A 16,805-nucleotide genomic window follows, 5' to 3' on the forward strand; every position below is an offset into this window, starting at 1 on the left:
TCTCTCTTTCTCTCTTGCTTTCTCTCTCGCTTTCTCTCTCTGTCTCTCTCTCTGTCTGTCTGTCTGTCTCTCTCTCTCTCTCTCTCTGTCTCTCTCTCTCTCTTTCTCTCTCTCTCTCTCTCTCTCTCTCTCTCTCTCTCTCTCTCTCTCTCTCTCTCTCTCTCTCTCGCTCGCTCGCTCTCCCCCCATTAGACTCCACACCATGGTCTTACTCATCCGCAGAGTAGGCTGAGAGATCCGGTAATGACGGCATTGTAAAGGAGCCCCCATGGTGCAATTCTTAACACCCAATAGGCTGGCCGGTCACACCCAACACACTGACACACACTCTGAGTCTCTCTCTCTTGTCCTCGCTGTCCTGTGCGCTAGAATTAACCATTGGCTCCTTTCCAGTCACATCCGGTCAATATTCCAGCCATCCAAAAACCACCCGCTCTCTTCGGATCGTTCACTGGAGGCCAAACATTGGCAGAGTCACAGTTGTGTCACAGCAATCAATCCAGCATCAATGTGAAACCGCTATACCACCAGTATGCAAGCAAAACACAATCGGGCTCCCCGTGCACGTTTTGTTAAATTCCCACCCAAAGATCAACTAAAAGCGTAATTATGCACATGGAAAAAAAATCTATCTTTATATTCCATCTTCAGACGTCACATCTGATTTAAATAAATGCGCAGACTGAATCCAAACCGATATTTAGCTCCTGTGCTGCAATTAATAATGAATGACATTAATAATAGAGTATAAAAGTCCATTTGTTCAAGTCCTACCTGGAATTGGTCATGTCCGTCTGTCCACCTCGACTCTTCTCTAACCCCAACTTGGTGAAAATTCCGACGAGAACCATGATGGCCACCACGCCGCAGATAATATACACGATCATGTGGGTTCGATCGCGGTCTGGTTCCTGATGGACCTCTGTGACGGGCTCCGCCGGTTTCCCGGTGTTGGCCCAGACGGGCGTGTCGTAGTTTGAACAGGAAGTCTGATCCAAACTGTGGATTTTGAATTGGCAGCAGAATCGGTAGAAGCAGGAGCCACAACAAAAGCTGTAGATCCCCGCGTTGCAATTGAACGGCGGATCCCACTGGCCCATCACGTCGTAGTAGCCCCAGCAACGATTAGCGCCGCCTAGAGTTTTATCCTCCGAGTCCGGGGTCGGTGTCGCCAGGGCGGCCTCCGGTAACGCCGAGGGCTCGGTCGTGAGGTTACTCGAAGCAACCTGGGCTGAAACCAGGCCCAAAGGCCGGCGGTGTAGACCACCCAGAGAACTCAAACCTAGAAGAATGCTAACCAGCATCGGTCGCGTGTAGGCAGACATCGTAGATCCTTGGTCTTGATGCCTCAGTGCTGATGTGTAATCGAAAGAGCCAACATAAAAGAACCTAGGTTTGGACAAACAAAGATATTGTTAAATATTCTTCTCACACGTGTGATCATTAGGCTACACAACAAACTGATGAATAACTAGTTTTGAAATCAGAGACGAGTAAAAATTGTTCAAATACTTTAAACGGACGAATGGTGATAAAAATTGCTCGCAATGTCTCTATTTTTTTGTTTTTTTTAGCAATGACACAAAGTCAACGCAAAATTTGTCTTCGCGGGCCGTATCTGGGCCCTCGGGCCTTGAGTTTGACACCTATGACTTATAGGGATTAATTGACAGCAAGTGAGTGAAAGAAATCAATATTCTATCTTGATTTCATGTCATGTGAATGAATGAAGATCAGAATAGATTGCTGACAGCCTATTATTAATTGTAATTTTGGATCGTTTAAATTGCGCTCAACTTTTACATGCACGTGTGTGTTTGTGTGGTCCATATACATCACCTTTCACAATTCCATTTGACATCCAGAAGTTGGAAATAAATCCTTGCGGTGGATCCAGTTTAAAGAATCTCGCTGGCCACAAATAAACGTTTTTGGAGCATTTCCTGCAATCTGTTTCTCACTTTGCTCAGTCAAAGAACAATCTGTGAAAGTGTCAAAAGAAGAACAGGTGGTGGTGTGGGGGGGGGGGCTTCTTCTAAGACTCACAAAGAGTCCCAAACTCCCATCTCGGAGGATTTCTCAATTCGAGGGACATTTCTCGTATTCCTGAGTGGCTAACACATCTGATAAGCGGCGCCGAATCACTTCCGACGTCCCAAGGAAAACTCACCGGAGTGTGTCGTCTCTCACGGGAGTTCTCTGTTGCCTCCTCCACTCCGCTCGATTAACTCGTATCTTTCATCTTTCCGCTGACATCATGGATGCACAATTGTGCTTTTATTTTAGTGGTAGGCATCTTCTTTTTTTTTCTTCCCAATTTATTCTCAGTCAAGGAGCCAACAGGCAGCTGTTGTTTAAAAGGAAACTCTGGGCACTCATCCAGCTGTAATCCTCAGATGCCGACTGTCCAGAGGCGTCTCTCCCTTTCCACGTGTGGTGGTGTCTTTTCCTCATACACACTCACACACTTCCAGTTACCACTCAGGGAGTCCAGTGGATTTTTGGACCCAGTCTGCTTTTGCTTGACCCCCCCTCCTGCTTCCCTTCCGCCCGCCCCTTGCGAGCTCTCCTATCTTTGCATCCCACGATTTGTAACAGAGCCTGGACACTAGCTATTGTCTGTTTAGCCTTGTCCTACTTGAAGAAGAAGAAAAAAAAAGGGGGGGTGATGTTGGAGCTCAAAGTGATGCTGCACAAGAGATGCAATCAAAAAAAAGATGCTGGATTTATTTGGTTGTCTATTAAAAAGGAAGCAACTCCTTCCTACCCTTAATTTGAAATGCCCCACTCTCGTTCTTCTCCTGCAAAATACACGATTGGTTTCCAAGCCGGATTGTTAGCGACGCTAATAAAATATCAGCGTGAGGTCAAGAGAGACTTGCTCTCTCTGCACTTTGGAGTTGTTCACTGGCATAAGTTTGGCCGGAATGAATTTCCCCAAGCTCGTTGTGGAGTACGACGGTGAAGAGGTGATGCGACAGCCCAAACAGCAGCAGCAGCAGGAGCAGGAACACCACGAGCGTGCTACCATCGACACATCAAAACATGTCCTGCTTTCAAAGGAAGCTCTCTTGGACTGCAGCAGATGCTCTTTTGTTCTTTTGGAGGTTTAAGTTGCTCAAATGTTCCATTCACATGATGAGCACCTGAACAAAAAGTGACCCAAAACAATGCCAATCTATTAATATGCAACAGTTTGGGGAAAATTGTTGCATATGATCTCCCCCCCCCCCCAATCACTCAACAGATTGTTGTCAATTCTCTCCTTGTCCAGCTGCAACTTCTTTGAAAACAGGCATAATTTGATATATATGTATAGGAATTTTAGATATATATCATATGTATGTGTTTTCACTGTGGGATGCTCCAAACAGAAGTGGGAAGAGACAGGAAAGGCCGGAAGCAACAAAATGCTTTCTCTTTTTCTGTCATTCCATCGTTGCCCCTCGCAGATGTGTCTCCGTGTGTATTCCTTTTATTGGCGCCTCGCTCCCTTGTTGCTCTTCTCCGCGTCCGTATCCCGTAACTTGCTGACGCTTCCCGCTGCCGTTCTCGTCTGTTCCCTGACAGGACTGGATGACAATATCTCAAACACTCCTCCCTCTTCTGCTCCCTCCTCCCTCCTCTCTCTCGCTCTCACTCTCTCGCTCTCTCTCTCACAGCCACATTCACTTTTGTGAACAAATGAGCGCAAGGTCTTACTTGCTGACTCTCCTCCACGTTCACCACCACATTTGTCTCAACATTGTCCCACATATTTTTGCCTTCCTTCTTTCCTTCCTTCCTTCCTTCCTTCCTTCCTTCCTTCCTTCCTTCCTTCCTTCCTTCCTTCCTTCCTTCCTTCCTTCCTTCCTTCCTTCCTTCCTTCCTTCCTTCCTTCCTTCCTTCCTTCCTTCCTTCCTTCCTTCCTTCCTTCCTTCCTTCCTTCCATCCATCCATCCATCCATCCATCCATCCATCCATCCATCCATCCATCCATCCATCCATCCATCCATCCATCCATCCATCCATCCCTCCCTCCCTCCCTCCCTCCCTCCCTCCCTCCTTCCCTCCACTCCTCCCTCCCTCCACTCCTCCCTCCCTCCTTTTCCTCCCTCACTTCCTCCCTCCCTTACTCCCTCCCTCCCTTCCTTCCTTTCCTCATCGTTTTTCTTTTCCAACTGTCTGCACGTGCACACTTTTTTCTATCTCTTCGACAACAAAGGCGCCATTGTTTTTTCATATTCAGTAGTGCCACTTTAACAACATTGCCTGTGAGTCCAAGCGCTGACTGTGCAGCCGTCGGTAATGTGCGTTGCAGGCGGACATGCGTGTGTAAAGTATGGTTTGTGTGCGTGTGTGTGCTTAATTACTGCGCTATAAAAGCTCTGCACACTCTTTCCCCCATATGAGCATGTGTGGTGCGAGCGTGCTGCTGCAGTCTATCGGGAATGATTTAGGGAGCCAGATCACAAGGATGGATGGCGGAGGAGAGGGAGAAGAGAAAGAGGGAAGAGTGAGATAAACAGCGTAAGGGGGAGAAATGCGGGGAGAGAGGCAGGGTGAGGATGATGGCAGTGTGCCTGAGTGAGAGAAAAGGAGGGAGAGGAAAAGAAGGGAGGAATTACCGCCAGGGAGAAAAGGAGTGGGAGCTGGGAGGGGGGGATTAGAAACAGAGAATAGGAAGTGACAGAGGGAGAGTGGGAAGGATGCAAGGAGTGATATATGGGGAAGGCGTGAGGGCAGGTAGTGGGGAAAGAAAGAGAAAGGGCTTCCTCAAGGGGAAGTGACATATTTGGCCTATAGAGGAAGAGAGACAAATAGAAAGAGTCAGCACACTCCCCTGCACCTTTTCGAAAGGATGGAAAGGCGGATGACATTTAAATAATATACAGAGCATGGAATTTGCTCAAAAGGAGGATATTGCCGCGACCTTGACTTTGAGAGGACGTGATAGTAAAATAGGGTTTTAAAACGGCACGTTGAATTTCTAATGAATGTTTGAAAGATTCTGGTGGGAACAAAAGCTGATCATGCTAATTGTCACTTTTGCAGATTTTTGCACAGATGAAATAATAACACTGAGGAAAATAATGTTATTGTACTAAAGTAGCTTTTTTTTTTTCTTCAGATTTCTCTATTTTATATCCCGATGACTTTTCGTCCCTACTCAAAATATTGAAAAAGAAACATTTCTTTAGTTTGTAACAACAACCCTGACCCTGAATCTTCCAAGTACTCCCTGTTTGTTTGTACTCGCTCTGTGTGTTTATATTCCAGTCCCTCTCGGCCTAAAGCGCCTTCAAATCTTTTGCAATGCGAGTCTGGAGTCTGAAAATAAACACACATGCACATTACAAATGTGCGACTTCACACAAATGCAAATGCGAGCACTCATGGTGCCACACGGTTTGACGCGGCCCCAAATCAACTAATCCCTTTCCCGCCAAGCAGCCAATTTCAACCTGACATGAAAGTGCCCTCTGTTCAATTTGAAACTTGTCATTCCTTTAGGATAAAAAAATGCTGATAGAGATTTGGCTGGCTATCAAATACCCCATCATCTCGGCTGTACAGGACAACGCGTGCGGGTTCTAGAACGGGAAAGGAGGAAGGAAGGAGGGATGATGCTGACGGATGAAAAACATGTGGCTATGGTTCAACATATATTTTCCAAGTCCCTCTTCATGTCCTTTCACGCACCCTTGCGAAGCAATCTACTGCTCAGATTGATTTCCACATATACGCACAGCAAGCACTTCATTAGGTACACCGCGCAAGTTAATGAGATCCAATAGAAGAGGTGGATCAAACATTCTGCCGTTACAATCAGAATTTTTATTTATTTGATTTCACCTTTATATAACCAGGCGCTCTCATTGCGATCTGGTTTTGATCTCGAAGGTGCTTCTGGGATTCAAATATTTTCCTTTCTCATCACCATTTTGTACCTTGATTTTTTTTTTCTCAACTCATTTCCCCATCCGTTCATATAAATGTCGACTAAATTTGAGTATATGCCACACCAGCCCACGACACGCCTGTCACTCCTACTCTGTTTCCACTCGGGGGAGCGGAGACTTTTCCTTGCTCGCCGTCACTCCCTTTGGCTCGCTTAGTTGCTCATCGTTCTTGTGCTCTCTGACTGTCACTCACACTAGATTAGTTCAGGGTGGAGACGAGTGTGGGGAGGAAAAGGGATGGAGTCAGGGGAACTCTAGTCAGGGCCACAAGAGGACATTTGGTACAAGAAGGTGACGTATGGAAAGGGCAAAACGGTGGTTTCAGGGTGTGATGACTTCTGCACGTTCTTGATGTTTAATGGCGGACATGAAATCGCAATGATTCCAAAAATCACCTTAACAAATCAAACTTGTCATGCTTTCCATTAGACACCAATAGAGGATAATCCCGCAGCTTCTCGTTTGGAGCTCGGTGTCATTATTAGCCGTCTGGCTCCGTTTCATCCTCATGCGGTAGCAGCCTCCTCGCCCCCTCCCCTCCCTAAGCCTTCATGGCGTGTATGCTTTGTGCCTCTGTGTGTGCGCGGGTGACAGCGGGCACAACCGCAGTAACTCAATCAGCCCGTCCGAGATGGCTTCTGTCCTCACTTGAGCCAAGGGAAACACGGCCCAGTGCAGAGTGGATAGATAAGAAGGTCATCTAAAGGTGAAGGAAGAAAAGGTGCTCGGAGTGAAATGCTGGAACAAAGCAAGTGCTTGAGAATGACTGGCGCCTTCCCACACTGAGGAGATAGAAATGTCGAGAGGGGAAAAAAAGAAAAAAAAGGAAATGAACCCTCCCCGACTTGCTCTCTTGCTCTCCTTCTGCTCAACTTTTTTTTTGACACAAAGCCGATTTGTAAAATCCTGTTGAAAGCAAAGGCGGCGTGCCCAGCTCACACATATGTGCAATGTGACATGTCATACTTTGGTGGTTAAGGTTATCATTTGCTTCATCAGCACATTCACTTGTTTGTGATCAAAGTGGTGGATTTGGATGGATTAGCCTAGTTTCCGCTCGATCCCGAAACTGGCTGGTGAGTCATTATTCGCCCGTGACGTCACGTCGCTTTTCACGGTGTGTCCGCCTGCAGCTATTTATCCACTTCTATATTTATCAACTTCTTGCACTTGGAGAAACACGTTTGAACTGGAGCAGGCAGGAGATTACCTGCTTGCCGAGGAGAATCTGTTGATCCCGGAGAGGTCCAAGACCTCAATAAATCGCTTATATTCGCTGAGGTGTAAATATAGATAAAGTTAAGCTGTTTTTTTTTTTTTACTGATATGATCGCATCAAAGTCAGAGCTTTTTCTGATATGATATAAGTATGATGAGGCAGGAAGTGTTGGGATGAATGTAAGAGTAACGACGCGTATTCTGCTTGACTTGTTTTGAAGAAAAATGCCGAGCGTGCTTGTTCATGCGCGAGTTCATTTTCATCAGTCACCCATGCAAAATAGCAACGTTGGCTTTGTTAAATAAACACAAACACCATTTACACGACAGTAGCTAAAGTTCAGTTGGAGTGCAGTTCATCCTTGCTCAAGGCATGAACTTTAGTAAAGCACATTACGATTTGAGATTCCTCCAGAGATTTTAACCCTTTTAAACGCCGTTCATTTATTATTTTGAGTATTTATTATCTGGGCCAAGAATATCCTTGAGAAAATTGACGAGGAAAATGGAAGATTCAAATGACTGTAGATGCTTCCATGACCTCTGTATGACTTTTAGTTCCTATGCCTTTGTGTGCATGCTCAATGTTATGCCATTTTCAGTTTGGAGGTTCCACCCTGAAGCTGGTTATTTTTTTTTCCCCCCCCACCTAATTGCATGATTGAGAGTTGAAGGACAACCAAAGGAGACTGTTGCATTGTGGGGTGATCAGATTGAAATGTTTCGGCGGCGCAGGCCTCTTGACTGTGATTGTATTTGACTTCCTGTTAACAATCCTCCATTTAAAAGGTGCAAACAGCAAGACGCTCGTCATTCGGCCGGGGGCGTATCACACAACACAATAATAGCATCAGCGGTGAGCCGTGAAGCCGCAAGTGTTGAATCGAGGGAGACCAAACCCAAAGATAGAAAAACTCAAGGAGAGCCATGAAGGTGCATTTCAGTTTAATTAGTGAAAGCAAAAGAATTAGCGGCGGGATGTGAATTAATTAACGTACGTCCAGTCCCGTAAGGCTTTACACTTTGGAGCAGCTCGCATGTTATAGACTATTAATTAGCAATTAAATGCTTCTTGAAGTCCTTATTAATTTTGTATTAATACTTGCCTGATAAAAGAATACTGATTCAGAAAAAAAATGCATTGTTTTGTCTCTAGTTTGATTCATATAACGCTGTCTGCTGAATTAAATAATTTCTTGCTAAAGTGAGTAGAACTTCCATGCTATTCTAACATCAGCTGGAGTTTACCATTGATTTCTCCCAGTGTGGTGGAGTCATGCGAGGTGCTCAACCTCACAGTTGACACCGCCCAGTCATCGATTACATCAGCGCCTAATCGATGCTAATACCGCTCAACTTTTTACGCAACTTTGACACGTTGCTCACTAAGCATTAGCGTTATTGACAACTATCGACGATTGACATCTACGTTTATGCCGCATAGCATGACATAGCAAAAATTCCCTTCAAACCAACACGTGATCTTAAAGCGAATTCAGTTCCACATGGAAAAAATGTTGTAGGATAGCTCACATACACCTTTCGAAAAATCAATAAATATTACAGAAGGATGTCCGTAAAAGAACGTTCTGCAGTGTGTTTGACAAGAGAAAATGGTTCATTAAAAAAAATGATAAAAGCATTAAATATGAATGAATCGGTGCGTGTATAATGTAAAAAAATAATTTAACCATGTACTGTTTGTATGTATTTCTTTCAGTCACCATATATATAATCTGTATGATAGAAAAATGGAATACTGTATGATTTTGAATGGGTTGGTAATGAGGCTGCTGTAGAGCAGGCAACAAATCACACTCTGATAAGGTCAATGTCTGAATAATGATCATAATGTGGTCATAAGGATGGCAGGCTGAGCCAATGAGACTTTTTTTTTTTTTTCCCGGTGAGCTAATACTCTGAGAGGTTGGTGTAGGGTGCTAGTGTTTGTGTGGATGGCTGCAGTTTATTCATTTAAAGAGATTTTAGTGTAGATCGAAATGATTGGTTTATTCACTCTGCAGTTCAAACAATAACATTAATTGCGGAAACATTAGTGGCTTGATTAGACATCGAATAATAAATAATTGCTAATATAAATATATATTAAAATATAATATAAAATATATATATAAATGTCTAAATATATAAATAAACACCAAAGTGAACATTTATTAATGCAAAAGATAATTAGCTCCACAGTAATAGCTGTCTACGGGGTCTGACTTGAGGTCAAATATGTGTGAGGCGTCAAATCAATATAATTATCCCGCAAACATTCATTATTGCATCTTTGTTATATTTTATTACATTCATTTGGTGCACCTACTCGATCCTTAATTAGTGTGTGGTACAAACAGTTCCACTGTGCACGGTATGTTTGTCCTTGCCTCTCATGTGACTGCAAGTCTGGAGAAGTGGAGGCGAATAAAGATCAGGTTCACCGATGTTAATCTGTGCACTGATAAGCTTCTGTGCCCCAATTAACTCCTGTCTGTTCCTGTTTAAATCAAAGCTAAATTATAGCACAAAAGAAATTGTTGTTGCGCTACTGCTACGTGTTGAGTGGATTTCATTTGAGGCATGAAAGGCATGAAACATTTATTTCAATGTATTTCTAAAGCTGAACAGGCAAACACTCAACGTATTGTTCTTATGTGTTCCTTTTAATATTTCAACACATTTCGCTTGGACAGGCTAAAACATGCAAATGCAACATAATTGTGGAAACAACGTTTCCCTCCTTGGCTTTTGCTGACCGATCCATTTTATTCATCTACTTTGATTCCCCCGCTAGTAGGCACAAACCTCCCCAGCTAATTTAGAACATGACAGTAACAGTTTTCCGGGCAGTTTCTGCAATTTTTCTGACGCTGTGGTGGTAATCAAGATAACAAGCAGAGAGTACGGCCAGAGAGAGAAAGGGAAAATAATTTGAGGCCAAACTCTTGGTTACTTAACACCGCAAATGGCCCTGAAGCAAATCATGACATCTGTGATAATGAACTTAGCATTCTTAATTTTGTTTGTGTACAAATTTATGTTCCAGTGCCTGGTTTTGGCAGTGATATAATTTCTTAAACCTCAGGCATATTACCGTATATTCCGGACTATAAGGCGCACCTAAAAACCTCCAATTTTCTCAAAAGCCGACAGTGCGCCTTATAGTCAGGTGTGCCTTATATATTATTATATAATTTAAACTGGCCTGAAGCATTGTGTCATAAAATCAATCATAAGTGGCCCGCTGAAGACTATGATTCATGAATCAAAAAGACTATGGATCATTATTTTGTGATTATAAAGTAATTTGTTGCATCTGAAGTTGAGATAAAAAAGATAAAATGGAGAATGATTTGGTTTGGATTAGAAATCTGACATGATGCATCAATGATGCGCCTTATAGTCCGGTGCACCTTTTATAAGGACAAAGTTTTAAAATGGGCCATTCATTGAAGTTGGGTGCGCCTTATAGTCCGGTGCGCCTTATAGTCGGGAAAATACGGTACTCCGATTTTAAATCATCTGGCCCTCCTGATTGGGTATTTGTCAATATGCACAAAAGATTCTTTTCACGATCCTCACACCTTAGCATTTCTTTGTTTTTGCACCTGCCACCGACATCATATCTGTAATGAGCACGCGATTCGTTTCAAAGCGAGATATGTCTACAAGTAAAACAGTTGTCAGAGTCTTTCAGGAAGTTGGAGGAGAACTCTTGTGATAGTTAAGACGAAGACATCCATAGTAGCGTTGTCTCGCACACGCCGTCTAATCTTAGCACCATCTGTGGGAACCGCATGTGTGAAAACAGGTTTAATTGTGGCATATGTGTGAGGGGGGGGGAAAGAAAGTGTTTTGAGAAAAAAAAAATGGGAGAATGCTAGGAGGAAACACAGTGAACATTTGGCATAGAAGTAAAAAAAAATAAACCCCAATTGGAGAACACGCAGACTGCCACTGAGCTAAATAATCTGACGTCTAACAATATAGAATTAGAATGAAACTTAATTTGTTTTTAGCCATTGTGAGAAAGACACACCTTTAGTGAGCCCGGTTAAGCTTCTTGGCTTGTGATCGATCCTTTGAGATTCAAACTATTGTCTGCTCTAATGCCTGTCTAAAAGCAGACAGCCATAAAGTGTATATTGATGACACCAGACGGTTTGCAGACAATGCACGCATGCTAATACCAAAACAATTATCACCCCGGAGATTAGCCATTGTGTTCATTTGCTTTGTGGCAATAACGGAATGAGTTTGCAACAAGGCTGTATCACTTATCATATAGTGGTAGCGAAAAATCTGCGGTGATAAAAGTAAGAAATGGTATTTTCTTGCTAAGCGTAAACCAAAACACAGCAGCTTGCTTTAATGCATTTTACAAACAGCCTGAGGCTCACTAACAGGCCAAAGGAGGGCACTCTCATGTCTCAATGTGTGTGAACTTATTACCTCGGTGCGAGTTAATGAGGATGTGAGGAATTAATTGATGGACATAAAAACAGGGCAGATGGACAGACGGGCTTGTGAGATCAAATATATAAAGGTGATGGATATCCTGACAAGAAAGACTGCAGGTCATTATTAACAGATGGGAACCTTGCCGAGTGTGTGTGTGTGTGTTCATGCAAGAGTTCAGCACTTTAGTTGAGCAAAGGGCGGATGTGTGTAGACTGTCAAAGGACACACTCACTCACACACACACACGGCAGTGCACCCTACAGTAAGTGAAGGAATTGCATTGAAATGTGTGACTGGATAAAAGAAGTCATGCTAATGCTAACGCCATAGCCACAGGTTCGGTTCTATCTCTTGAAGTAACAAGTGTTGGAACACAAACTGTGCAGCAGCACATGTAGCCAGACAATATAAGAGGATTCACAGTCTTATATTGTTAATCCTCGGCTATTATTAGTGCCCCGAAATCAATTTTTAGTACAATAGAGAGATTTGTCTCGTTAAAAACACATCTCAACATTTGGAGGGGGTATTAGGCGGTGTGAATAGATTTTTTTTTTTTGAAGTTACGAGCAAATTATCTCTCCACGTAAGCCTTATCATATGTCACTATTATTAAAATAGTTCATAATAATACCGTTTTTTAAAACACTAATAGCATATTTCAGTAAATGGAAGCTTCCATTTATTTCTATGTATTTTACTCTGTAAAAAAAAAAGTCTTTGCTGACATCGCTACACTGGCTCCATCCCGTTGTTTGATTCTGCATGTTGTGACATACACACGAATGGCTGGCCTGCCGCTGTCGGTGTATAATCCCCTTCGGTTTCGGCATAAATCTAAAAACTGTCAGGGACTAAGTTTGCAGTATACGCCTGACCTACATCAGCTTCTCGTATTGTGCTTTGGGAAATATTTGCTTTCAAGGCCACGTGGGCTTATGCGTACATACACACACGTGTAACGTGGATGCTGCTGTCACATTAAGGCACGGATTGGTTTCTCTTTAAGCTTTCAACACACGGGTGCCTCACCGCGGGTGGTTAACAGGAGAGCTGTAATCTGCGCGTACTGCAGCATCACACACGTATGCAAGAACAAAAAAAAAAAAAGACATTCGAGGTTTATTCACATGAGGAACCACTTTACAGCACGGGTACCCTCATATTTATCAGCTAGTTAAGACTAACTGCTCTAGATGACTGGAAAGTTGCTTTCCACGTAATGATGTCACATTTAGCTCTACTGCTTAATTCTAATGTTCCAATAAATCCAAAAAAAATTATCATTTTGCGGTACTTTTCCCTTACAGAGGTGTGATAAATAACACAAAAGCTGCAATGAAAAGGAAAAACACACTTGTGGAGTGAATGAGTCAATGCGCACATATTTTTTTTTTTTTTTTTTATCGTGTGCTATTTTCAGCCACATGTAGTAATTAGAGAGGAGACAGCCAGACAGGTACCGATATACCTGTAGGCCGTGATAATGGCCCACCTCTATTTCGGTTCTGTGCTTTTTGACTGGGAAAAAGTCTCTGTCTTGTCCACACACATTTTGCTCCAGCTCTGAATCTTCTTACTGCATCTCTGATTTCAATATTCAATTGGACTGATGTGCCATATAATCAGAATTAGTTCAGTCTTATTAAACAAGTCAGGTGTAATCCATTTCATTTCCATTGTAGTCATTCTTTATTATTAAATGAAGTTCTGACCTTCTTGGGGGGGGGGGGGGGGGGGTTAAATTGAATTTATCATTAAAAAAAAAAATTAGACCACATCAATTATTTCACCTGAAATCTGATGTTTTTTATTTAAATATTTAATTTGATGTCTCAGCAAGTCACCACAGACAAACATGTTAAGTCTCAATAAAATAAGACAGTTTCTTACAATTACCTAGCTTACTATCCAAGGCTGCTAAGAAGCTAATTTAGACAACGATCAAATAAATCCATATGGTGTCTATGACAACGAATTACGCAATCACTCTATTGAATGGAGAATAAACCAGTTGTCCTTGGAACATCAAGCTACTCTGTTAACTCTCCTGCTGAGGTTGAGCTACAGATACCTGAACTCTTCCTTTGTGTACGTTCAATTCATTAGACAAAGTGGTGAAAGCATGTTATGAATAATAAATTGCTGCATTTTATTCCATCGCTTTTCCCATTGATGGATTTCTACCTTGTAGACTACAATGTAATATCTGATTCCGTATCAATAAATTGCATTTTATTAAAGAATCGCTGAGGTTGTGTTTGGTTTAAAAACACACATATAGCTGAGGCAGCGGTTTACAAATGGGTTACGTCATTGGCTGGCATGAGTTTCCGTAGCATGAGCACAGCTGTTCTACCTTCAGCATCAGCTCCCGGGGATTAAGAGGGATAATTGGGTCAGACGGTTCAAGTTTATACTACATTATCTATATAGTTTTTTTTTTTTTTTAAACTTTCCCCTTGAGGCTAACCAATCAGGATATGGCGGCGATGGCAGTGAAACGCTTGATGATGTTCTGCTCCTTCAGCCTCCAGCTCACTGTTACCCCCTGCTGTTGTCTCAGATGGATTATTATTACACTACACTGTCAAAATTTAGATTGACCTCTAATCTGGGCCCAATTTGGTCATGTAAAATCCTCTGAATCCTTAATTTATTTCATTATCATGCACAGGTTTGATCTGTGGAGTGACTGCTGGGGAATAAGTTGGCCATAATGAAAAGACAGCATGGGGCTCATTTGATACATACGTGAGTCAATCATGTGATGACTTGCTTCCTCCTATATTCCCAGTGGTAGTAATGCAATAGTCTTTTATTATGCCCTGATGACAGAGATGGATAATTCTCTTATTTCATAGCTTATTGACTCTGTGCTTTCCCATCAACGCATCAATCAAGTGGTTCGGCGCTATCTGGCCTCATCTTATAATATTACACAGTAGTGACGTGGAATCGGGGTGAAAAGATCACGGTTCCCTCTATAAACCTATTTTTGTCCCCCCCTTCTCAAAGATGATGATGTAGGGGAAAAATTATTCCTACTATAAAGACTTTGAGATCATTAATTGTTGCAAACAGTTAGATGGAAAGGAACCAATCAAGTCATGCAAGTCAAATCCAAGTCATTTTCAAGACAAATACTTTTTATTAAGTTAGGGTATGCGAAAAATTGTCATCTCTAAATTTAGCCCAAATGGTGTAGGTGTCGCTAAGATTTGACAGCTCGCAGCTTCGTCGAGATTGTCCTATTAAATATGTCCTAGCAGCAAACTGGCTAACATTTTATAAATATTTGACTCAAAATCTTCATGAATTTGACATTTTGGGGCACACCGTATATCCACACAGTAATTTCACACCGTTATTTTAGTGAGCTAATCAGATATGTATTTAAAATCCGTGAAAATGTTTGCTATTAGATGTTTCTTTGTGTTTCTAAAAATGCTTTCCTTTCTTTTCAAAGTGAATACAGTATGGCCCACTGAGGATCAGACATCTGTTGCCCTCATTGACAGCTTCATTCATCTCCATTACTGGGCTCCCTCCGTTGTGACACGAGATAATATAATGTGATATTGAGAGGTGAGAGAGGGCGGAAAAAACAAGGTACTTTTTCAAACCTGTCAGTGTGCATTAAAACCAACGTATGGCGCTTGTTCGTCTTATATTGGCTGGACAATCAAACTGCCCCATTTGGTTATTAAGGATAGGATGGACGGAAGACACGATGCACTGATTGGCAGATATCGTGTCGTATTGTGTGGAGGTTAGGATGATCTTTTTTCATCTGACGGTGATTGTTTGCAAAAATATGGAGGTGGTGACTGCAGACGAAGAACTTGAAAGTGTAAGAGAAGGGGAACGGATAAGGACCTTAATGCACCATAACTTGCGATAAGGATACATTCACAGAGCTGGCACGAATTATCTTCGTTTTTTTGTTGTTTGTGACTTGTGGGTCTGCGCATATTGATGTGTTTGATTTATGTATACATAAATTATACAGTGGGAGAATTCTTGTGCTTTCTGCTTCACCAGTGTGACTGAGCATATGCTGCCCTCTTCTGGACAAATATATATTGCACTTTCAAGACTCCCACTGTCCATGCTACAGTACATTGATTATTGTGATTGATGGGATGGTGGTGATGTTTCATACGTTTAAGAGCTGTTTGGACAAATGGGGAAAAAAATAATATATATGCTTCTCACATAACATACCTGCATTTGGTGTGTTTTGTTTTTTCTCTTTTACACAAATGATCAGCTTTGAGGTGCAGGGATGATGTGGAGTAAAAGAATGTGACTCTTCAAATTGTTTAAAACAACTGCATAATTATTACAAAAAAGGTACATGTTCTTTGAAAAGTTGAGCTGAGATCATGTATTTACCGTGGTATGCTTTAAAGGTTAAAGTGTTTTTTTTTTTTAAAGTGTTTAATACTTGGGTGTGACACATTTTAGCACACTTTGTAGTGTCATCACGAGAAGGTCGAGGTTATTTTTTGTTACAAAACCTATTGTCCATTCAGTTTTTAAAACTGCCACACCCACTTTCTTGCACAAAGCAAAATGAATCATTATTAATTGTGTATTTTTTAAATCCAAATTCCAATGGCTGCAATCATCTGTCCCACCAATTTATCATCCACCCATTAGATTAGGTGTGTTGTGAATTCCGAGTGCAATTCAACTACATTAAACAGAATTCTTAGGATATTTAAAGCATTTTTGTAATGCATCTGCTACTGCTGGAATGCAACATAACATAACATCCAGACTCACCGTAGACTCAGGGCGTATGCATACACCCTTGGCAACAATGTGTCATACTTGTCATACCAACTCTGATCCCGCATCCTCCAAGTAATTAAGTTTAGCGACAGTCAAACACACCTTAAAGTTGCGGAGGTCCCACCTCCAAAGGGAATGTGGAAACCCAACAAAGACCATACTTGCAGTCATTCATTTGTGTAGTAATGGTGCGAGAAAAAAACCCTCATAACTTTTTCATTCAGTCACTCGGTTGCGTTACTTCAAGAAATGTTTCAAACACAATGGAACGTTTGTGTCGTTTTTGAATAAAATAATAATATAAATGAGGTATGTGCATTGGAAAAAAAAAAAAGGTAAGGACTGACTAAATCATTGGGACTGTATATTTTGTCAGTGACT

The 16,805-nt window shown here is 41.9% G+C and overlaps 1 protein-coding gene across 1 annotated transcript in view; it reads right to left on the reverse strand.

Annotated features, from left to right (window-relative positions):
- LOC133170220 (protein shisa-8) overlaps positions 1 to 1,348 on the reverse strand; it is a 34,555-nt gene extending 33,207 nt beyond the window's left edge. The window contains exon 1 of the mRNA XM_061302953.1: positions 775 to 1,348. Within this exon, the coding sequence (XP_061158937.1) occupies positions 775 to 1,325 (551 nt within the window). The 5' untranslated portion in view covers positions 1,326 to 1,348. The remainder of the gene's footprint in view (positions 1 to 774) is intronic.
- Positions 1,349 to 16,805: the final 15,457 nt, after the last annotated feature.

The sequence above is a fragment of the Syngnathus typhle genome, linkage group LG17 (assembly GCF_033458585.1).
Source record: "Syngnathus typhle isolate RoL2023-S1 ecotype Sweden linkage group LG17, RoL_Styp_1.0, whole genome shotgun sequence".
Lineage (NCBI taxonomy): Eukaryota > Metazoa > Chordata > Actinopteri > Syngnathiformes > Syngnathidae > Syngnathus > Syngnathus typhle.